Source organism: Carcharhinus amblyrhynchos, chromosome 11 (assembly GCF_965287045.1).
Source record: "Carcharhinus amblyrhynchos chromosome 11, sCarAmb.v2.hapA, whole genome shotgun sequence".
Lineage (NCBI taxonomy): Eukaryota > Metazoa > Chordata > Chondrichthyes > Carcharhiniformes > Carcharhinidae > Carcharhinus > Carcharhinus amblyrhynchos.
Genome location: NC_137334.1, coordinates 5,700,168 through 5,724,920, shown reverse-complemented (window position 1 = coordinate 5,724,920; position 24,753 = coordinate 5,700,168). Strand labels below are relative to the sequence as shown.

The following is a 24,753-nucleotide window of genomic DNA, read 5'->3' as shown; positions in this document are numbered from 1 at the left end:
GGATCATCGACATGGATACCATCATCACACGTGAGAATACCGTCCACCAGGTACATGGTAAATACTCTTGCAACTCGGCCAACATTGTCTACCTGATACGTTGCAAGAAAGGATGTCCCGAAGCATGGTACATTGGGGAGACCATGCAGACGCTACGACAACGGATGAATGAACATCGCTCGACAGTCACCAGGCAAGACTGTTCCCTTCCTGTTGGCGAACACTTCAGTGGTCACGGGCATTCAGCCTCTGACCTTCGGGTAAGCATTCTCCAAGGCGGCCTTCACGACACACGACAGCGCAGAGTCGCTGAGCAGAGACTGATAGCCAAGTTCTGCACACATGAGGACGGTCTCAACAGGGATCTTGGGTTCATGTCGCACTATCTGTAACCCCCGTGACTTGCCTGGGTTTGCAAAACCTCACTTACTGTATTGTCTGGAGACAATACACATCTCTTTAAACTGTGATCAGTGCTCCTTCCACTCACATTATCAGCCACTTCAGGTCTTGAACAGCAGGTTAGGTGTAAGGATTCGCATTCTAATCAGTAATCTCTAAACTGTCTGTGCTTTATATGCTCTGTCTGAGGCCAGAACTCTCCATTCACCTGACGAAGGGGCTAACCCGAAAGCTTGCGAGTATATTATCAAATAAATAGGTTGGACTAAAACCTGGTGTTGTCAGACTTTTTACTGTGTTTACGCCAGTCCAACGCCGGCATACCCACATCATGTCTTCTTAACAGTCCCATAGGTGCCTTCTCCCCAGCTGGTTATAGATGGATCAGGAATGGGCTCGGATCATGCAGCACTAATGGGGATTTCCTGTCCCTTTTCTGTCTGAGAGGGGTATGTGTCAGACCCCTGCAAGAATCTAGTCCCAATCTTCTGCCTTTCCTCAATGTTCTGAAAATTTAATCTCAACCTCAACTGCTCTCACGTGTGCACAGATAGGTGTATTTCAGGTATTAGGTGTATGTGTATTTCAGGTATTAGGTGTGTGTATTTCAGGTATTAGGTGTGTGTGTATTTCAGGTATTAGGTGTGTGTATTTCAGGTATTAGGTGTGTGTGTATTTCAGGTATTAGGTGTGTGTATTTCAGGTATTAGGTGTGTGTGTATTTCAGGTATTAGGTGTGTGTATTTCAGGTATTAGGTGTATGTGTATTTCAGGTATTAGGTGTGTGTATTTCAGGTATTAGGTGTATGTGTATTTCAGGTATTAGGCGTGTGTATTTCAGGTATTAGGTGTGTGTGTGTTTCAGGTATTAGGCGTGTGTATTTCAGGTATTAGGTGTGTGTGTATTTCAGGTATTAGGTGTGTGTATTTCGGGTATTAGGTGTGTGTGTATTTCAGGTATTAGGTGTGTGTATTTCAGGTATTAGGTGTGTGTGTTTAGGTATTAGGTGTGTGTGTATTTCAGGTATTAGGTGTGTGTGTATTTCAGGTATTAGGTGTGTGTATTTCAGGTATTAGGTGTGTGTATTTCAGGTATTAGGTGTGTGTGTTTAGGTATTAGGTGTGTGTGTATTTCAGGTATTAGGTGTGTGTGTATTTCAGGTATTAGGTGTGTGTATTTCAGGTATTAGGTGTGTGTGTTTAGGTATTAGGTGTGTGTATTTCAGGTATTAGGTGTGTGTATTTCAGGTATTAGGTGTGTGTGTTTAGGTATTAGGTGTGTGTATTTCGGGTATTAGGTGTGTGTATTTCAGGTATTAGGTGTGTGTATTTCAGGTATTAGGTGTGTGTGTTTAGGTATTAGGTGTGTGTGTATTTCAGGTATTAGGTGTGTGTGTATTTCAGGTATTAGGTGTGTGTATTTCAGGTATTAGGTGTGTGTGTTTAGGTATTAGGTGTGTGTGTATTTCAGGTATTAGGTGTGTGTGTATTTCAGGTATTAGGTGTGTGTATTTCAGGTATTAGGTGTGTGTGTTTAGGTATTAGGTGTGTGTATTTCGGGTATTAGGTGTGTGTATTTCAGGTATTAGGTGTGTGTATTTCAGGTATTAGGTGTGTGTGTTTAGGTATTAGGTGTGTGTGTATTTCAGGTATTAGGTGTGTGTGTATTTCAGGTATTAGGTGTGTGTATTTCAGGTATTAGGTGTGTGTGTATTTAGGTATTAGGTGTGTGTATTTCAGGTATTAGGTGTGTGTATTTCAGGTATTAGGTGTGTGTGTATTTCAGGTATTAGGTGTGTGTATTTCAGGTATTAGGTGTGTGTGTTTAGGTATTAGGTGTGTGTGTATTTCAGGTATTAGGTGTGTGTGTATTTCAGGTATTAGGTGTGTGTATTTCAGGTATTAGGTGTGTGTGTTTAGGTATTAGGTGTGTGTGTTTAGGTATTAGGTGTGTGTGTATTTCAGGTATTAGGTGTGTGTGTATTTCAGGTATTAGGTGTGTGTGTATTTCAGGTATTAGGTGTGTGTGTATTTCAGGTATTAGGTGTGTGTGTATTTCAGGTATTAGGTGTGTGTATTTCAGGTATTAGGTGTGTGTATTTCAGGTATTAGGTGTGTGTATTTCAGGTATTAGGTGTGTGTATTTCGGGTATTAGGTGTGTGTGTATTTAGGTATTAGGTGTGTGTATTTCAGGTATTAGGTGTGTGTATTTCAGGTATTAGGTGTGTGTATTTCAGGTATTAGGTGTGTGTATTTCGGGTATTAGGTGTGTGTGTATTTCAGGTATTAGGTGTGTGTGTATTTAGGTATTAGGTGTGTGTATTTCAGGTATTAGGTGTGTGTATTTCAGGTATTAGGTGTGTGTATTTCGGATGTGTGTATTTCAGGTATTTGGTTGATGTGTATTTCAGGTTTACAGAGGATATGTGGATGATTCACGGAACACTGATAATGCATGGATTGAAACTCTGGCCCTCAATTTCCACTTGAAGGATGACAATCCATTTATAAACGTGAGCGTTTTTTAACATTCCAAAAGATATTTATGAGAAAATGTTACTTAACTAAATTTTCACTCATGACTGTTTGGGCATATAGAACGTGAAGACTGCTAAAAAACGGGGCTATGTTAAATACTCTACACGAGGTTTTGGTTGCTTGTCTCTTTACTCAATACTCATTGTTTGAGTCAATCGACTCTACTCTGGAACTTGCTAACTTAGTGGATGATCTTTAAAGAGATTTGATGTGGTTCTGAACAATATTGAGCGAGACGATCACACATTGCCCAGTGGCACAGTGGTGGGTGCTGCTGCCTCACGGCGCCAGGGACCCGGGTTTGATTCCCAGCTCGGGTCACTGTCTGTGCAGACTCTGCATGTTCTCCCCGTGTCTGCGTGGGTTTCCTCCGGGTGCTCCGGTTTCCTCCCACAGTCCGAAAGACGCGCTGGTTAGGGTGCGTTGTCCTTGCTAAATTCTCCCTCAGTGTACCCGACTAGAGTGTGGCAACCAGGGGATTTTCACAGTAACTTCTTTGCGGTGTTAATGTGGGGCCTAATGTGACACTAGTAAATAAACTTTCGAAAAATAACTTGAATTTAAATGTTTCTGCTCATGGCACAGTCTGGTGGCTGTGTGCTGATCCACAGAGGGGGTAAAGATTGGCTCTACCTTGGCATAATAACAATGGCATAGCCTCGCAAAGATGAACTGAGGTTGGTCTTGAGCTATTGATCCCTGACTCACTCCCACGGGACGTGGAGTAAAACTATCTGTCACGGCGGTATAATAAATCTCCAGCGATTTGAATCTAACCTTCCTGCCTGTGTTTCCTTTCCTTCCTAAAGTCAATCACAAGTCGAGGCGGGTCCGCAACAAGTAAACGGTTATCAATTCCTTTGATGGTGGAGGGCAGAGCATTGCCACTGTTAGTGCAGTGGCAAACTGTGGAGCAGGGGGTGCCAGTCTGTGCACTGTACAAACAATACCTGCAGACTGTGACCGACATCCATGGCATCTACTTCTGAACTGCTCACTTCACCAGAGGATCAATATCAAGGGAGGAATCCATCGTAACCAAGCCCGATCCCCCGAAAACAAGAGAAAGGGATCCAACGCAACTCACTCAGTGACTTGTGAGTGCCAATAAGGGTAAAAACAGTCTCCAAGCTGTGCTTCCAATTGCTGCTCTAATAAACTATTCCACGTGAAGTGGGAACTCCTACAAATTGGCACTTTGCTCTTCTTCAGCATGTTGTAATCCTGCTATGGAAGGGAGATTTAATCTATTGAAATGTTGCACAATAAAGAAAGAACTCTGTACACTGGTCAGTGTTGTCATCTTCTTCTGCACTAATACCCTTAAAGCATTAGGAAGAAGAATTCTTACCGTCACAACCCTTCCACTGAGGATGTGAAGATCTGGGTCGTGTTTATTGGTTGAAGGATGGGATTTTTAATCCCAGTTGCAGTTGGCATGAACAGCGACAGGAATACGGTACCACAAGAGGTCAAAAACAGGATTGGCACAGGCAGGATTTCCCTAGGCCACTGTCCCCTATCCTCGCCAATGACATAACGGGGTTCCTGCCATGCAACATCAGACACCCCATTAGTATTCATTGGAATATCAGCGTCCCCACAGCAATCCTCCCCCCTGCTGGAGGGACCACCCACAGCGGCGTGACATCATCTCACTGCCATTTCTGATTACTTTTTAAAGATATGAAATTGGCCAGCTCACCACTGAGGGGAGTTCAGTGAGTGCAGCCCACTGCTGAGTTTCGGGAGTGAGATGGCACATGAAAGGTTGATCCGAGTCAGCTACAGGCCTCAATGGTTGGGTTGGTATTGAATAGGCATTGGACCCAGGGTTTGGGTTGGTATTGAGTAGGCATTGGGCCTGGGGTTTGGGTTGGTATTGAGTAGGCATTGGGCCTGGGGTTTGGGTTGGTATTGAGTAGGCATTGGACCCAGGGTTTGGGTTGGTATTGAGTAGGCATTGGGCCTGGGGTTTGGGTTGGTATTGACTAGGCATTAGGCCCTGGGGTTTGGGTTGGTATTGAGTAGGCATTGGACCCTGGGATTTTCTCGTCTCTGCACCTGTTGTATCAAACCTGCACCTTTCTCCAGTCCGATCGCACATCCTCATGACACTGACAACTCATTTGAACGTCTCCCCTATCAATTTTCAATGGTATTATTTGTGCCTACCATGGTGACCATGGGTAATGGGGAACGGGGAATTCGATTCCGGAGAGGGAGCTGGAGAAGTGGATACCACATCCGGGCATCTTACCCGCTCCCGACTCAGGGAGATAGTGACGATCTTGGGGAAAACCGGACATGGAAAGGATTGAGAGGTTTGCAGCGTTCTCGATTCTGTGGGTGATGGCTGTTTTTAGTTGGTGGAGCAATTTGTTTGGTTAATTCTGATAATGAATGAGACTTCTCCGTACGAAATAGTTACGTGACCACCCCCCCATGCCCCCCACCACCCCCCCCCAAGCGATCCGTGTGCAATGCTTTATCTTGTCAGCTTAGATCTTGTTTGATTTCCTTGTGGGGACAATGAATTGGATTCAGTTGGATTTTGAATTTAGTTTTTGGAGCAAGCAAGGAATGGATTTGGGTTTGTCTGGCCCACTCTGTAACTTTAAGGATGGAGTCAAATATTTGAGAAGAAGCCTGGCTGTCTGGCCACTGTCGAGTGGGTCACTTTTGCTAAGCAGACCTGGCACTGCAGATGAACCGGACGCTGGGTTAAGGCACCCACCAAAGGTGTTAGTTTTGATAGACAGCAGGACAGTGGCCGTGGAAGTCTGGGAAAGCGGGTCCTCACGATCCTTCTGACCGACCTCTTGATTTTAACCAGGAGGTGTCAGAGAAGTGACCACTGGGAGAACACCAACCATTCATAGCAACACAGGAAGGGGGTCCATGGAGATGGACGGTGGAGCTCTTTGACCAAGGGCTCTGCCACTTTTGCCCGGGCTATGCCATATCCTTCTTCGGGGGCACACCACTGCGTGAAGATTCTCCTCTGCTTCCAGGCCAGTTGTATTTTGAGGAATTCACTGGATATATTTCCTCTGTCTAATTCCAGAGTGGTTCCTGGGTTTTTCACCCTGGCCAGGCTTTATCCCCTTTTCTACCTCCCCTCCCTTCTCCCAAATTCATATGGTTAGTAGAGACATAGAGGCATACAGTGCGGAAAAGGCCCTTCAGCCCATCGAACTGGCACATCACAACAATAACCACTGGTCTACTTCTACTATCCTTCTCCTACTGACCTACAACCGCCATTAATCAGTGGAGGGACTTGGTAAAACTAAGTTGAGCCGCTTACCCAGTTGTCCACGTAAGAGAACTGATTGCCCCAAAGCAATTGAAAAATGGGCAGTGAGTTCCCATTTGGACTCGGAGCTGCACTTGGCTTTAGCGAGTGGAGGTGGGTTTAAAGTGCACCCAGGGGTGCATTTGGGGCCGTAGGCAGTGCTGGGGCCACCAGTGGTAGCTGTTGTTAGTGGGTTGAGTTGGGGTTGGGTGAAGGGAGTCCAGCTGGGAGATGGCTGAGTGTTGGCAGTGAGGGACAGGGCATGAGTATGTTAGGTGCAGGATGCAGGAGCATGGCAGGTTTGCTAGGTGTCAGGGTGAGGTAAGGATGTTAGTGAACCAGATGGATTTTAATAATCTGTGGTCAAAATTTTGTTTAATTCCGGACATTTATTGAATTGAGCTTGTGTTGCTTACTGTGCTGGGGGATATGAACTAGGATCTTTTTGGGGGTTTGATTTGATTGATTTATTTTTGTCACATGTATTAGTAGACAGTGAAAACTATTGTTTCTTGCGCATATACAAAGCATACCGTTCATAAAGAAGGAAAGGAGAGAGTGCAGAATGTAGTGTTACGGTCATCGCTAGAGTGTAGAGAAAGATCAACTTAATGTGAGGTAGGTCCATTCAAAAGTCTGACAGCAGCAGGGAAGAAGTTGTTCTTGAGTCAGTTGGCATGTAACCTCACCTTTTTCCCGACGGAAGAAGGTGGAAGAGAGACTGTCCGTGGTGCATGGGGTCCTTAATAATGCTGGCTGCTTTTCCAAAGCAGTGGGAAGTGTAGACAGAGTCAATGGATGGGAGGTTGGTTTGCGTGATGGACTGGGCTACATTGACGATCTTGTGTAGTTTCCTGCAGCTTTGGACAGAGCAGGAGCCCATACCAAGCTGTGATACAACCAGAAAGAATGCTTCCTATAGTCCATCTGTAAAAGTTGGTGAGAGTTATAGCTGACATGGCATGGATCTCTATTACTATTGCTGTAACAACGCCTCAATATCACCACCCATTGCAAAACACAAGCACTGTCCAGCACTGGAGCAGCTGCCCAGCAAATGTCTCAATCCAACAGTTCAGAGCTTTTAGAAGTTGTCACCCTTTAGAATGGGGCAGGATATTTTGTTACTGTTCGCAGTGTCTGGCAATGGAGTTATGGGGGCAATATATCATCCCCAAGGAAGGGGGATTTAGGACGGTGAGCTTTGTCACACTGAATGCCCCCCCGGCCCCCTCCACTGATGCAGTGCGGTTCCTGCTGAGGAAGGTAAGGAGAAACCCGTTTGAATTAATGACCATTAGTGGGCCGTCTCACTGTAACGTCCCCCCTCCCCTCCCCGCCCCAAACCCTCGATAATGTCAGCCCGGCATCGCCTCATCGAGCTAATGGCTTTTCCAGACGAGATCTTGGTAACTTCACTCTCGGAGGGGACAGTGAGAAGCGCAGAGCTCCGGGCAGGGGGAGGGACGACCCTGGCCACGCAGAGGTGGGGGGGGCTGAGCCAACTACGTGTTCTGGGGTGTCCCAGCTCTGGGGGAAAGGTGGGATGTACCCCACGGGCGGCCATCGAGCTCAGGTAGTGAGCGAGTCCATGGAGAGATCTGTAATAGGGCAGGACCCAGTACTGGGGCAAATCCAGGTTGTGAATGTAACAGCAGGAAAAGGAATGTCTAAGAAAGGGTTAAAACACAGAGTTCACCGTATCTGCAGGCAGAAATACCCAATAAACATCTCAGGCTGCCAATACAGTTACTTTACAGGTGAGATCACTTCGAGGCCTCGGCGAACGATGCAGGGTTGATACTGATTAGCTCCAATGAGTCGAGAGAAGCCATTGTTCCTAGAAACTGGGGAGATGGGGCAGTTATCACACCATCAAAACCCATTCATCATCCACATCGCTTTGTATCACAAAACAGATAGACAAGGAGAGCCAGGCACAATTAAGGTGAATACCCAGGTCAATAGACCCGCCTAATGTGATCACCTATAATCAATTCAAGCTATTCGTATCAATAACACCCTGTATGACAATACTCTGGACTCCAGAGAACAGTATAAGTAACATGTACAGCCTTTGTATCTTCAGAATCGGGCGAGATACAGACTGAACTCCCTGGTCCAGGCTGATTCTCCCTCCTGTGTGTGTGGAAATAAAACTGTTTTATTGAAGTCTGACATGGACTCAAAGCTTCCTCGCTTATTCCCTCCTAATCTGAGGTCTAATGAGAGCAGGGAGGCACACATAGGCTGCAGAAAGTGAGGTTTAATATATTGTCAAAGGTACTTTAATCCTTACATAAATCTCACTCTCTAAAACGGCCGGTGAACACGGGTGTTGACTTGGTGGAGGTAAACTTCACCTTTCTAAACTCTCCTCTACATCTCCGGGTCTGCCCAGGATCTGCAGCACCCTGCCATACCCTGTTCCCTGTGATAACTTTGGTGGGTGCCCTCTGGGGGGTGGGGGGACAGGGTCTGTAAGGCGTACTTTTAGAGTGTATCAGCGCGGGAGTGTCACCCCCCTCATTGTGCAAGCCTGGAGCTGGAAACAGCCCTCTCCTCATACCTAGGGGTGTCCGAGGGGCCCTGGGCTTCCTCCTTAAAACAGAGGGCCACTTGGAGCTCTGTCATCCTCCTGAATGCGAACGTCCACAAGCGCCTGCAGCACCCTTAGTGTCAGGGGATCAGCAGGGTAAATATGTGGGTTATGGGAATAGAGCCTGGCTGGGATTGTGGGGATTGAGGACGGTCTCAACAGGGATCTGGGGTTCATGTCGCACTATCTGTAACCCCCGTGACTTGCCTGGGTTTGCAAAACCTCACTTACTGTACTGTCTGGAGACAATACACATCTCTTTAAACTGTGATCAGTGCTCCTTCCACTCACATTGTCGGCCACTTCAGGTCTTGAACAGCAGGTTAGGTGTAAGGATTCACATTTTAATCAGTAATCTCTAAACTGTCTGTGCTTTATATGCTCTGTCCGAGGCCAGAACTCTCCATTCACCTGACGAAGGGACTAACCCCGAAAGCTTGTGCGTTTACTATCAAATAAATCGGTTGGACTAAAACCTGGTGTTGTCAGACTTTTTACTGTGTTTACCCCAGTCCAACGCCGGCATACCCACATCATTGTGGGGGGGTGCAGACTCGATGGGTTAACAGACCTCCTTCTGCACTGTAGGAACTCTGTTTCTCTCTGTACAAATTCTGCGGCACCTGCTGAGATATAAATTTTCTATCTCATCCACTTGTCAGTCCGGACAGAAGCTGGAGCTCAGGGGAGTACATGTTCTCTCTGCTGCTGGATCCGCCCTCTCTGAGGATGTCTATCGAGATGAATAGTGCTGGGAATTAGAGCTCTCCTGTTGACATCACTGGACTGATGTGAAGTGGATTAGCATTTTTGACAGCATTAAAACCCCAAGATTACTGGAAGCTGGATGCCGTATCGCTCAGTGTGAGAACACCAAGTTTGGAGCAAGCGTGGACATTACAGGATGCCTAAGTGACCGTCAGTGAGCACGATGGTGGGTCTGCTCCCCTCGTTTACTGAGTGTTTAAGAGTTGGATGTATTCGGTACTTGGCAAAACCACTCCAGCAACTGAAACACTGTCTAATTGTAGCTTTAGTGACTCAGTGTATTTTCAGTGGGGTAGCTGCATGCCCTGATGTGGAAACGTCGGTGTTGGACTGGGGTAAACACAGTAAGAAGTCTCACGACACCAGGTTAAATCCAACAGGTTTGTTTGGTAGTAAACCCACAAGCTTTCGGAAACGGTGTTCCTTTGTCAGGTGAGTGGAGGGTTCTGATGAGAGAAAGGGCAGATAAAGTCACACACAGTTTACAGAATACTGCGAGTCTTTACAGCTATTCAAGTCTTAAAGGTGCAGACAATGTGAGCGGAGAGAGCATTAGGCACAGGTTAAAGAGATGTGTATTGTCTCCAGACAGGACAGTGAGTGAGATGTTACAAGTTCAGGCAAGTCATGGGGGGTTACAGATCGCAGCTACATGCCCCTGGTGTTTGCTCCTCACTGGGGCAGTTTGTGTTGGATTTGGCGGTTTGAAGTGAGCAGGTTATTTTGCTGTCGCACTAACCTTTCCCCCTTTCCCCCCTCCCTCCAGCTTTGCCGCCTGCTGCTCCCCTTGCTGGCCCTGCTGCTCCTCTCTCTGCCGGATTGCTGCCAGCCTTTGCCGGACTGCTGCCACCGGAGGAAGTGCCACTGCAAACTTTACCAGCTGCTGCACGGCTCGGGCAACCACGGGGCCGGCATCCTGACGGTGGGCAGGCGGGGACGGGGGACGGGGTCCGGGAGCCAGCAGCAGAATGAGCTCCCGGGCCGGGAACTCGCTGCTGCTCAGCCCCCCCGGGGACACAGTGTGTGCCTCAGCCACTTACTGAGGTGCTGGGGCAGAGGCTCTGCAACAATGTGATGGCGTGGGATAGTTACCGAGCATTGCCTCCTGCTTGTCTGCTTGTGTTTGTGTTACCTACAGTGTTACTGTCCAGATCTTGCACACAAAACCCGGTTGTGATTTTTATTTTGTGAGCCCCCATCCCCGGTTAGGGGAGTGTGTGATGCTGCACCTCCTGTACTGTGCTTCAAAACTTCACATGATTAAAGGCACTAGAACTGTACTGTTTGGAAAAGCTGTGTCGATTCATTCTTTCCCATTATCATTAAGGGGGTGCAGCAGAAACGGACAAAGGGAGGGCAGAGATGTGTGAAATTAAACAGTACTGGGGCAGGGAGGGGGGGATTTCTCCAAGCTCTGATGGTGAACCGCGATGGCCTGGAGGATTGGTGGATAAATGAGTCCAGCGCTGGGCACCAGACCCGCTGTGGACCTCCCAGGCCGCGCTGAGACCCCATTCATGTTCCTGTCCACAATGGGTGGGAAGCCTTAAAATATTCGAAGGGCCTCCTTAGCATCTCATTAGCGGGCGAGGAGGCCGATTCAGCGACCATTCGAGATGTTCCAGCCCCTCCAGATGGATAGATGTGATTTGGTGCAGGTCCTGAAAAGTGGGACTTGTCAGACTGAGCACCAAGGGGGGGGAGATGGAGGTAAGAGGCTACTTAAAAGGTGTAGCGGGGTGTACAGGAGAGGAGGGGGTCTCGCTAAGCAGCTGTGGGTAGGGGTGTCTGTGCTGGTGGTTTGGGGATGACTTTGGAGGTGACCTCAGGACTGACCTTGGGAGTTCCAGCCTCCACCCGATGTGCATTAGCAGCAGTGTGGTGCTCACCAGAGAGTGCCCCAGAAGCCTGTCCATAAATGTTTCTGACTGAGGTGAGTGTATCTGTGCTGGGGCTTGGTGCTGATGAATGCAGTGACGGTATGTCTGGGTCATCCCCGGTGCTGTGGTTGGGGTGCTTGGAGGGATGGCATGGTCTCACCCAATGGAGGCCCTGCAAGCGGGGGGGTTCAGCTGTGGAGATGTCTGGGGTGTGGAGGATGATAGAATCATTTGAGGAAAGGACATTGGGACCACAGTGCTTTGGCTCTTGCTCGGGACCTGCTGATCTTGCACTGAGCGATAGCTCAATACTGGGCCTCTTCCACAATTTCCAGGACTCACTCCTCAGAGGGGGTGAGGACTTCTACCTCGGGGGTGCCCCATCGATCTTCATCTGCTCCCTCTTGTTGGAGGCTACCTTTGCCGATGGGGACACAAAGATGACAGAGTGAGAGGGTGGCCTGACTAGGATGGGGGTCTGATAGCTGGTGATCATGGGGCTGTCCAGTTAGGGTGTGTGAAGTGGTCTGCGGTGGTAGTGGGGAGGCAGTGGGGAGGCGGTGGGGAGGCGGTGGGGGGGGGGGGGGGGGGGGGCGATGTGGGGAGTGGAATCAGATGGGAATTCTGTTTTACAATGTTAGGAGGTGGTGTGATCCGATTGAGGGGGTTTAGGGTGAGATGGCGGAGGGTGTGCATGATGCCATGGATGGGGAAGTGGGCACTCACCCTGCCAACCGGTGAAGGTCACTCATCTCCTTAAGTCCTTGATCCTTGGAAAGCCCCTGGCTCTCACTGCAGTGCCACCCCTTCCCACGTCTCTGCTGAAGGCAGCCTCCTGCCAACTCCCAGGAGAGTTGAACAGGATGTGAATGGAAGGATATGGACTCCGTAAGTGCATAAGGTTTTAATTTAGGCAGGCAGCATGGTCGGTGCAAGCTTGGAGAACCGAAGGGCCTGTTCCTGTCCTGTATCTTTCTTTCTTCTTTGAGAGAGCGGCCCTCCTCTCCTCCAAAGCTTCAAACATCCGCTCCGCCTCAGACTCCAGGAATCGTGTAGCAGACCTTGTCCTGGCCATATAGCCGGCTGGAGTGAGAGTCCTGTTGAGGGCAGTGCTGTGATACTGCCCCCGCTTGGAGAGGACTAACAGCTGAATCCCCACTGCAGTGAATCAGGCGCCAGGCACCAGAAAGTCAGCGTTAAACATGTTGGGGGGAGAATTGGCCCATTAACATATCCTGAACTGTGAATGTAGGTCACTGGTAGCGCCAGTGGATAACACATTGGCTTTCGCACTGGCATGGGAACTTGATTCCAATTCAGGAAAATGGCAGCTCTGGTCTTTTAGTAAATTATTTTTAACCCCTTTTTGCTTCCTAATGCAATAAATAAAGATGCAAATAACCTTAGAAATGAGCACGGTGACAGACTGCTCTCTGGGCTGTGTTGTGATCCAGGTTAGAAACTCCAAGGTATTTTGTGGGATCAGCCTAGGCCATAAATTTGACCCTTTGAATTTGGCATCCATAAGCATAAGGTGTTTTACTCCAGGTATGAGTCAATTGACCACTAGGAAGCTTTTATCAAACAACGTTTATTTAAGAATACAGTTGAACTATAATAAGAAAAACCAGCAATAACTTTTTATCAATTACAAAAACACAGCTATAACACAACCTCAACAGTAAGCTAAACAACTCCCACAAGCATACATCCCATTCTAAGCTTAGCACAGAAAGCAAGTATGCTCACATGATACTGGATCTTGCAGCTTCACAACATCTGCTGTAAATCAGTCCTTTGGATATGAAATTGAAACACTGAGGCTTTCCTCTCCAGAACTTTCAAGAGACAGGAACATTACTTGCCTCTAGTTTCTAGCTAGCCAGCCACTGACAGCTGAATTTCCAACACCAGGGAGACAGACAAAGAAACACTATTTTCAGCCTGCAGTCCAAACAGCTTCTGCCAAAATGAAAGTAAAACTTTTGGGTTTCTCCTCTTAAAAAAAGGTGCCAAGGTAACACCTGGCCTGTCAATCATTCTTCACCCACTAATCCAAAAAGGTCATAAAATTCCAGGACGCTACATTAGACCAAATTAAAAATAAATGAGATGCCCATTATGTTGCTTCAGCAACAATGAGAGGATACCGGTACAGGCAGCAGGGCAATAATACCAAAAAGGCCAGCTTAAAAAGAAACTTCAGACAAACATGATTAAAATATATTTCTTAAAGGCACAGTAGTGTGACAGCTGGAAAACCCCTTTAACTGTCCAACACTGATTCACACTGTGTGTGTTAGACACAATAAATAAACAGACTAAATGCTATCTTGGTGGTGTGGCAGCTGCAATGAAGAAACAAGAGGGAAATTATTGCTACTCCAGCAGTAAATATATATATATATATGTAATACATATATATATATGTAATATATGGGTGATCCAGCTTCCTCACACAGTCCAAAGATGTGCAGATTAGGTTGATTGGCTACGGTAAAGTTCTCCTTAGTGCCAATGGGATTAGCAGGGTAAAGGCATGGATTTACAGAGATAGGGGCTTGGGTGGGATTGTTGTCGGTGCAGACTTGATGGGCCAAATGGCCTCCATCTGCACTGTAGGGATTCTATAATCCTGTGACTCTATTTTGTGATAGTAAAATAATGCTACCATATTGCAATTAATCAAATTAAAAACTCTACCTTAACTTCAGCATGAAATTACAATCAAGTGAAAAGCCCCTTCAAATAAGACCAGTAACCTGTATAGATACACATGTGATTTCTGCACAAATCCTTAACTTTATTATAAACGGTTTTGACAGGAGGGACAGGAATTTAGTCACTTTCACTTAGACAAAAGTCAATTTGCTTCCAATGCGCTGGGTGCAAAGTACTGGGCAGAGTGGTGTTTTCCACCACTCTGTGGTGTTTCCCTGTGAATAGTTTTAAAGGGTAAATGAGATCAGATTTGGCATAGTACAATCAATGGGTCTTTGCTCGAGAGAGCTTTTTGCTGATGTGAGTGACATTCCTTTGGCAATCAGGTGATAAAATCCTGTATCTGTATTGCACCACAATAGTACAACCCAAGATGCTTCAGAGGGGAGTTCTAAATTTGACAGAGAGCCAAAGCTCAGTCAAAGAAGTGGGTTTAAAGCAGTACCTGAATGGCAGAAATGGCGATGCGGAGGTGGTGAGCTTGAGAGAGGGAATTCCAGATGTTGGGGCAACTGAAAACTTAGCAGATTCTCAAGAGGGCAGAACTAGAGCACAGATGTGGTGGGGCTGAAGGAGATTTTAATAGATTGAGGCCAGTAAAGGATTTGAAAACAATTAAAATCATTACTTAATTGGGAGCCAATATAAATCAATGAAGACAGAGTGATGGGCCATTGGTGTTGGTATGAGTAGGACACTGGGAATAGACTCTTTGGATTACTTCCTGTTTACAGGTGGGGGTTGAACATGGAAGGCCAGCAGGGAGCGTGTTGGAATAGTTAGATTTAGAGGCAACTAAAACATGACCGAGGGGTCAACAGCAGATGAGCGAAGGCAGGGATAGCTTCAGGCACTGTTACCGAGCTGAAAGTGGTCGGTCATCGTGGGAATTTCATTCTACCACAAGCATTCATTGTCCATTCCCATTTGCCCTTGAGAAGATGGTGGTGAGTTGCCTTCTTGAATCGCTGCAGTCTCTGAGGTGTAGGTACTCCCATAGTGCTGTTAGGGAGGGAGTTCCAGGATTTGACCCAATGATGCTGAAGGAACGGTGATATATTTATCAGGATGTGAGTGCTTGGAGGGGAGCCCGCAGGTGATGGTGTTCCCATGTATCTGCTGTCCTGTCCCCCCCTGCCAGACGTCAGCTCCCACTTTTGGCTTTTAGTGGAACTTGATCCCGCTAAAAAAATGCAGACATAGTTAGTTCCAGTTAGATGGTTGTGGGTTTGGATGATGCTGTCTGATGAGTCACAGTGAGTGCCTGCAGTGCATCTTGTAGAAGGTACACACTGCTGCTACTGAGTAACGGTGGTCTAGGTCATGAATTCATGTGGAAGGGATGCCAGTTAAATGGACTGCTTTGTCTTGGATTGTGTTGAGCTTTTTGAGTGATGTTGGAACTGCATCCATTCAAGCAAGGGGAGAGTATTCCATTACACTCTACTGTAGATTATGGGGAGTTAGGAGTGAGTTTACTCACCACAGGATTCCTAGCCCCTAGCCTGCTCTTGTAGCTACAGTATTTACATGACTAGTCCAATTTAGTTTATGGCCAACGTTAACCCTCGGGATGTGATAGTGGGGGATTCAGTGAAGGTGATGCCACATTGAATGTCGAAGGGCAATGGTTAGATTCTCTCTTATTGGTGACCATTGCCTGGATTTGTCCTGCCTTCTGTGTGTTGGACTTAACTGGGCAATTTTCCACATTGTTGGGTGGATACCAATGTTTTGGCTGGCCAGGTCAGGAAATGGATTTTGTAGCATGGACCAAAGACATTGGCTTCAGTCTGGGAAATACTTGATCAGATATTTCTGCTCATCCAATACTGGATATTGGATAAACAATGGGACAATTTTCAGATGATGGAGAGGTTCAAAGAGGTGATGAAGAATGAGCTGAACAGAGGAGATTATTTCGAGAATCATGCCAACTATACAATTAGTAGAACCCCACCGTTCTTTCCCCATAACCTAGCCCTAGCCTGAATGCATTTCTTTTTATTTTTCAAGTGTATATTCAATTCTATTTTAGAAGATACTTGTACTAAAGTCGAAGGCGACACATTGTGGCTTCAAGTATTAATTGATTTATTATAAATACAATATAAATGTTCAAGGGCCTGACAGAACAACAGAGCACATCTACTCTCTTCTCCTCTCTCGCACCAAATGAGGTTCCTCCCTATCCCAGGACACACGCCCTTGCTTCCAATTGGCTCAGCTTCCTGCGCAACTTCTCCTTGGGTCAGACCCAATCCTGTGACACTCAAAGGAGTGCCCCCTTAAAGGGACCATTTTACCACACTCCTCACCCCTACTCCTGAGTCCATCTATGAATGAAACAGAAGGAATATCATTAAACATAGATTGTGTGGAGTTTGCACGTTCTCCCCGTGCCTGCGTGGGTTTCCTCCGGGTGCTCCAGTTTCCTGTCACACTCCAAAGATATGCAGGTTAGGCTGATTGGCTATGCTAAATTACCCCTTAGTGTCCCAAAATGTGTAGGTTAGGGGGATTAGTAGGGTAAATACATGGGGATAGATCCTGAGAGGGATGAAGTGTCAGAGAGTCAGTACAGACTTGATGGGATGAATGGCCTCCTTATGAACTGCAGGGATTCTATGTGAATCTTTTGCATCTACCCTGAAATCGAAGTATATAACTTCATCCACCTGGAAAATGCATTTCATTCATTTTAAATAGACTCTCGCTTCTCTAAATCTTTTAGAACCTCTTCTAAGTTTGTCCTGTACACCATAAGTGATGTTGCAGTAATTGGGATGTCACCCAGATACAGCAGTATGTTAGAAATGCCTTGCAATAAACTTTCCATCGTACACTGGAGGATAGCACAGACCAATGTGACTATATTGCGCTGGTTAGGTGCATCAGTGTGCTTGTGTTCTGATGTAAAATTGTGTTCTGACACCAGCATCCCCAATGCTCTTAATCCCTAATTCCTATTGTTTTAATATTTCAAGGATTTTTTTTAATTAAAGAAGCGCTGTTTTGATGAGAAGCGTCTAAGACTTTCCACTTTATGGGCTGATTAGTCGCAATCCACAAAGCTTTAGAGCTAATATCGACTTCAATTTATTTTTCATTTTTTAAAACTGGAATCTCAAATTGCTCATACCAGCAGATAAGAGTGCTCAAATTTAGAACTGATCCAGCAATGAGAAGTGCTTTCTGAGCTCGAGACATTCAAACAGAATTAATGCCTAAACTTTTTTTATTTTTTAAAATTACTTTTCCAGGATGTGGGTGTCGCTGGCTAGGTCAGCATTTATTACTTATCCCTAATTGCCCCTGAGAAGGTGGCAGTGAGCGGCCTTCTTGAACCACTGTAGTCCTTGTGGTGTAGGTATAACCACAGCGCTGTTAGGGTGGGAGCCCAGGGATATTGACACCAGCGACAGCAAAGGAACAACAGTATATTTCCAAGTCAGGCTGGTGAATGATTTAGAAGGGAACTTAAGTTTAATTATTAACGTCACAAGTAGGTTTACATTAACACTGCAATGAAGTTACTGTGAAAATCCCCTAGTCACCACACACTGATGCCTGTTCGAGTACACTGAGGGAGAATTTAGCATGGTCAACGAGCACATCTTTCGGACTGTGGGAGGAAATTGGAACATCTGGAGGAAACCGACACAAACATGGGGAGAATGTGTCAGCGCAGAGATAATTGCATTAGGAGATAAGTAAGGTTTCTTGCATTCAGTTAAAATGGGTTTACAATTAGGAAAAGATCATAAATAAATAAGGTAAAGTTTTTTCAATTTAATTTTACCCAAAAGTGGTGGCCATCAGATGAACATAAAAGATTATGACCTGGGAAAGGTAAATTTTGAAGAAGGATAAGGACAATGAGAAAAGATGAAAGAAACATTTAAAGAGAGGGTGAGAGATATATTGAGGAGCAGCCATGTAAGACCTCCTGGAAGGTGCTCTGTGCTGGGAGAGAGCTGTGAAAAGAAGCAAAGTAAAACCATTTTCAGCCAATTCAGAAAAGTGTTGGTCTGTTTTTTTTTCCCCAGAAGGCAGGGTTTTATTTTAAAAGTTTGGAATTTCCACAGCCAAATGGGAGAGGATGAAACCTCATGGCATCCATTCGCTACAGTAATATGGATAGTGCCTTGTGATTACATTAAAGATCTATGTGGACTGTTGCCTAAAGGTGTACTTATTTGTGAGTCTAACCAAGTAGGAATCTTTTAGGAGAATGTTCCGCAAGACTAATTTTAACCACATAACTGTAATCTTGTCTGTTGAAGTTTTCTCTTTTGTTAAATGTTTTAATATTTGAAATCTCCAGAAGTGTTACAGAACTTGTGGTTGCTGACTTCAGTACACACATCTTTTGGTGATACAATACAAACAGAAAATAGTTGTGCCAAGTTTCCCTTTTGGGATTTGGAATGCATGGCACTTACCACCTATCAGACCATAATAGTCAGATGACAACTGATGCAGTGGAGGGGTCAGGAGAGGTGGTGTTGAGGTAGTGCCAGAGGTTATCAGCGTGGAATCTGTTTTCAGATGACGTCACTGAGGGGCAGCATGTAGAATGATCGCACGTATGGGCTGTGATGGTGGCATAGTGGTTAGCACTGCTGCCTCAGTGTCAGGGACCCGGGTTCAATTCTGGCCTCGGGTCACTGTCTGTCTGGAGTTTGCACCTTCTCCCCGTGTCTGTGTGGGTTTCCTCCAGATACTCCGGTTTCCCCCCCTCAGTCCAAAGCTGTGCAGATTAGGTTGACTGGCTATGCTAAGTTGATCCTAGTGTCAGGGGATTAGCAGAGTAAATGTGTGGAGTTATGGGAATAGGGCCTGGGTGGGATTGTGGTTGGCACAGACTCAATGGGCCAAATGGTGGTCTTCTGCATTGTAGGGATTTTATAATTGTGACAGAGAAATGCTTGGGGTACTCCACAGGTAACAGCACAGGTGTGGGAATAGATACAAATGGAAGCAGGTGAGAGCCTGGTTTGCATAAATAATTTAATCTTCTGTTACTAACCACTGGAAGAAAACTAGTAGAAATGACTGTCTTCCAAAGTCAACCGTCTTCCTTTGTGCTGGATATGAGAGTCTACCATCTAGTTATGCCTTACGCACAATCTTCAAGTTGATTTCAGATAAACAATCTTCATATTTTAGATAAATATTCTCCATACATTATTAAAAAGCAAGACAAGTTCACGAGCAACGTTTGGGAGAAACTCCTTATTTTCTATGCTTTGGGTTGTATATTTGGAGATCCGAATTCACTTAAAAAAAAATTCTCCTATTATTTGGTTAAAAGCACGAGAGATGCACTAATGTTCTCAATATTAAGCATGACTTTGCATTTAAGAATTGGTCAAACTGTCATTTATACACTGTAAAATTTGATATTTTCTACATCATTTGAAATGTGCATCGTGATTACTCTTTACTACCGTAATGATCATGTATGACATTTAGAAGCAATATGAAGATACTGCAGGATATATTTTATGTGTTTCAATAATGCTTTGAAAAAATATTATTAGTGTAATCAACTCCTTAGATATTAAAATTTGCAATCTAAAGCAATTATGCATACAAATTAGAAAATTTACCACTCATGTACTTCCTGATAATGGTTCATCCAATCCTCAAATGGAAACTTGTGGAAAAAAGGAATACAAAGAACTAGTTTTATTTCAAATTGAGGTGCCGACAAATAAATCCTATGCTTGTGCAACTGTTCTTGATTTGTATCATCAGGACATGCAGAGATTATTCTACTTATAATGATTGCTGTATGATTTGCTTTGAATTCGGAGAACCATTCTCCGTGCATAAAAGTCTCTGTACTCTTCGGGAAGCTCTTCCAGTGTTTTTAAGGCTCGGTCTAAAATCTGCATTGCTCTTGAAGCCGCTACTGGGTCCTTGTTTCCGTAGGTGTCTGTTTTATCATAGCAGTCTGTAGGAAGTTGCTTCCAAAATACATTCACTCCCACTCCAAACTCTTTAGCAACAGTGTTGTGGAACCACAATGCTGAGGGAGAAAAGCAGTCAGGATTTGAGATGATTATACAGACAATTTTTACAAGTTAATTATAAAGAACAATTTATACACTGCAAACTCAGCAATAATTTATGAACTCTAAGTCAAAATGAATATACATGATGAAACTAATTCTTATGACAATTGTTAAAGTGGTATATCTTAGTTCATTTACATATCCGTGTAAAATGCATGCAGACTCCACACGGCCACTCAAGCTGGGAATCAAACCCAAATCCCTAGCACTGTGAGGCAGCACTGCTAATCAATGCACCACCATGTCTCCCCACACAAGTGCCTGAACAAATGGGTACTTAATAAATTAAACCTGAATGCAATTAGCTCAGTTCTCACTCCTGGGGCTGAATTGGGTGCAGAGGTGTGTATTGGTGTGCAAATGGCCACAATTTGATTTCTTTGAGAGGAAATTCAATTTCCCTCTCCATTCTTGCTCCTGCACTCTATTCCTCTGGCTTTGCTGTGGGTGGGGATAGTACACCTGGCTCAACTGAAATCGGCCCCCTCATTTTAAAATCAGATTTCCTCCTGTACACATTTGTCTGGAAGTGCAGGGTTTTGGAAGCCCTGTTAAAAGCACACCACAATTTCTTCTTAAAAGGAAGCACGTGCAGGACTAAGGGGAGAAGGCAGGGAGTGGTACAAGGTAAATTGCTCCCATGGAGGTCCAGCACAGGCACAGTGGGCCGAATGGTCACCTACTATGCTGTGATAATTCTGAAGTTTGAGAGTTTGTAAAGAAAATGGAAGTACGAAAAATTCTGAAAGGTAAGTATAAATTGTTTGGATACCATCATACATCACTATTGTAGCTGTACTGTAATGGAGATCCGGTCATTCATCATTGGGATCTGTCTTGCAAAGATGAAATAACTCCTCAGTAGCCGGTGTTCCTTCACCAGATTCCCTTTTTTCTAAACAAACCCAATTCCACTCTTAAGAGTACATGAGGTACAATGTCAGAATCTGGAGTGTTAGTAGCTCTGACACTATATATACACAGGCAAGACCCCTGATTGGGCAGGTAATCATTATCTCAATCATAGAAACCCTATACTGCAGGAGGCGGCCATTTGGCCCATTGAGTCTGCATCGACAACAACCCCACCCAGGTCCTATACCCACTTAGTTACCCTGCTAATCCCTCTAACCTATCACACCCCGGGACACTCAGGTTAATTTAGCATGTCCAGTCAACCCACCCTGCACATCTTTGGACTGTGGGAGGAAGCACCTGGAGGAAATCCACGCAAACACGGGGAGAATGCGCAAACTCCACACAAACATTGACCCAAGTCGGGAATCGAACCCGGGTCCCTGGAGCTGTGAGGCAGCAGTGTTAATCACTGTGCCACTGTCGCACAGTGGTGAATCAGGGAGCTCATACTCCAAGAAGCCAACTTCATGGACCAAGGTGAGATCATTACAAAACATAAACTGACCCTTAAATTGACTAGCATTGTGTGATTGTTCACATTCATTACAGCACTTTTCAGTACAGTGCAAATTACTGTTTAAATGGGAAACAGATTCAAAAGGCATCTATGCAGAGGGATCTGAATGTCCTTGTGCACGAGTCTCAAAGTGGGTATACAGGTGCAGAATGTTATAAGGAAGGCAGATTGGATCTTGGCATTTATTACAAAGGGCCCAGAGTATAAAAGTAGAGAAGTGTTGTTACAATTGTATAAGGCATTGGTGAGACCACACTTGAAGTACTGTGTTCAGTTTGGTCACCTTCTTTGAGGAAGGATGTGATGGCACTGGAGATGGTTCAGAAGAGGTTCACTAGATTGATTCCAGGTTTGAAGGGGCTGTTGTATGAGGAGTGGTTGAGTAACTTGGGCTTGTGCTCGCTGGAGTAGAGAAGAATGAGGGGGGATTTTTACTGAGGTATATAACATACTCAATGGTATTGTAAAGTAAATGTTAACCAAATGTTCCCCCTTCTAGAACAGTCTAGGACAAGAGGTCGTAGTTGTAGAGTAAGAGGGGGAAGGTTCAAGACAGATATCTCACAGAGGGCTGTGAATTTGTGGAACTCACTGCTCCAGAGTGCAGAATCAATCAATGGATTCAAGGAAGAGATAGATAAATATGTGATCAAAAGCGGGATAAAGGGCTATGGGGAAAAGGCAGGGAAGTGGAGTTAAGATGAGATGGAGATTAGCCATGATCATATAGAATGATGGAGTAGGCTAAACTGCCTACTCTCGCTCCTAATTCCTATGTTCCTGATGGAGAAGTAGCATAATGTATTAAAGATGTAAAAAAAGAATGTATTCAGCTATCCTGTTTTTGTGTTCTGATTTAGGTGGACTGGCCACCTAGCTGTTTAAAAAAAGCTGCTTCTGTAGACAAGTAATCTGTTCTCCCTCTGTTGATATCAGACAGTCCAAATTGAGAAAGGGAATGGATATCTGTTCAGTCAGTGGAGCTGACAGTCTTCCATTATAAATGCTTCATTGGTTTTTAAAAGCTTCAGCTCAGCAGGTTGTTTTATCAGCCTAGAACATCATTTGTCTTTGATGAGGTTCCTTGTTTGTTTATAAATCTAATAAACACTTGAAGGATTACAGCTTTCCTTTCCTTTGGATTTTCTTTGGTTAGAAATTAGACTGTTAGTGGTTCCAATAATTTTAAAATAATTGCCATGGCTACTGCACAGCGTCTGCGAACTGTACAGAATGATAAAGGGTGAGTGGTTATGGAGGATATATGGGAGGCATAGAGGTGGCATGGGGGAATGTGAGGTGGGATGAGGTGATCTGAGGGGGCATGGGCTGAGTGAGGGATGAGAATTAAGGGTCCTCAAAACAATGCTAGCCTGGAATTGCAACACAGTAAGAAGTCTCACTACACCAGGTTAAACATCAGGTGAGGGAAGGAGCCACCTGACGAAGGGGCAGTGCTCCAAAAGCTAGTGGTGTTTGCTACCAAATAAACCTGTTGGACTCTAACCTGGTGTTGTGAGACTTCTTACTGTGTTTACCCCAGTCCAATTCCACATCTGGAATTCCAAGGCAGCTTCACTGGCACAGTGGTTTGCTCTGCTGCCTCACAGTGCCAAGGACCCAGGTTCAATTCCCAGCTTGGGTCATTGTCTGTGCAGAGTGCGTGCATTCTCCCCGTGTCTGCGTGGGTTTCCTCCCACAGTCTGAAAGACGTTACTTGCATTGGCCATGCTAAATTCTCCCTCGGCGTACCCTAACAGGAGCCAGGATGTGGCAACTAGGGGATTTTCACAGTAACTTCATTGCAGTGTTAATGTAAGCTTACTGTGATACTAATAAATAAACTGATAAATAAACCTGCCCTCCATTGTACATCACACAATGCACTGTGAACACAACCTGTGTGTGAAAATATGGCAATTCCTCATAAAATCACACATGGGTTAGGTGTGCATTTAACAAGCCACAAACGTGTGCAGGTCGGGTTTTGTCCCTGGCCCATGTGAAAATCTTATCATTCGTAGCACATTACATCCAATCAGGTTTGGGTGCAGGACCTCAACGCTTGGAGCCAACAAATTTTTTTAGAAAGCTTTATAGCACAGAAATGGTGCTAGGACTCAGGGAAGGAAAGCAAAGGCCCATCAGAAATTGAGGTGCAGGCCAGAAAGGTGTTGAGGTCAAAGAATTGGGACGGAGATGGAGGCAAAGTGTTATGAAGAAAGATTCGGTCAGCGCGGGGGGAGGCCACAACAGGGGTTCAGGGTGATGCATGTGTTCTTCACTGGTTGGCTCTGAGCTGGTTATTGATAGAAGAGGCAAACTGAGAATCAGGAAGGTTGGACAAATAGCAGCTCAGGTAATGACTTGGTGAGGGCAGAAGTACAAGTTGCTGCTTTTGGTGGGTGAAGGGTGGGCGCCTTGATCCAAAGTTTAATTCTCCACATTAAATTTTAATTTTTGCTGAAACATTTCTTTCATCAGGGAATTTGGTTCAGCAATTTTAAATGGCCAAGACACTGTATGACCAAAGGGTGGATGAGATAAAGGAGGGGCACACTGTGCTGAGAAAACAGACTTCCTCTGATTAGATACGGGAGAAAACAATGTTACAGGTTTTAACAAACAAGGAAGTACCATAAATTAAAATCCATTCATTAAAACGATTAACCCAATAAATGAAGAATGTACCCAAAGCTTAAACAAAATAGTGACCAAAGGATCTGCTTTTCCAGAGAGTGTCAGTGAAGATATTTATAGAATGGATTGAAGGATACATTATGGGCTGGATTACTAGACGGACAAAAAGACAATATGGACAGTAGTCTGAAGAAATATCATTTACACCCAAGTTCGATTCCAGCCTTGGGAGACTGTCTGTGTAGACACGTTCTCCAGTGTCTGTGTGGGTTTCCTCCGGGTGCTCCAGTTTCTTCCCACAGTTCAAAGTTGTGCAGGTTAGGTGGATTGGCCATGCTAAATTGACCCTTAGTGTCAGTGGGACTAGCAGGGTAAATATGTGGGGTTA

At 45.1% G+C, this 24,753-nt stretch overlaps 2 protein-coding genes across 2 annotated transcripts in view; one reads left to right on the top strand and one right to left on the bottom strand.

Moving 5' to 3' along the window:
• Window positions 1-4,165, top strand: part of trpm2 (transient receptor potential cation channel, subfamily M, member 2) — a 98,480-nt gene extending 94,315 nt beyond the window's left edge. The window contains exons 32-33 of the mRNA XM_080198488.1: window positions 2,815-2,916; window positions 3,751-4,165. Coding sequence (XP_080054614.1) covers window positions 2,815-2,916; window positions 3,751-3,930 — 282 coding nt within the window. The 3' untranslated portion in view covers window positions 3,931-4,165. The remainder of the gene's footprint in view (window positions 1-2,814; window positions 2,917-3,750) is intronic.
• A 15,721-nt stretch (window positions 4,166-19,886) lies between these two features.
• The window catches only part of tyw5 (tRNA-yW synthesizing protein 5), a 44,331-nt gene continuing 39,464 nt past the window's right edge, over window positions 19,887-24,753 (bottom strand). The window contains exon 8 of the mRNA XM_080198487.1: window positions 19,887-20,244. Coding sequence (XP_080054613.1) covers window positions 19,988-20,244 — 257 coding nt within the window. The 3' untranslated portion in view covers window positions 19,887-19,987. The remainder of the gene's footprint in view (window positions 20,245-24,753) is intronic.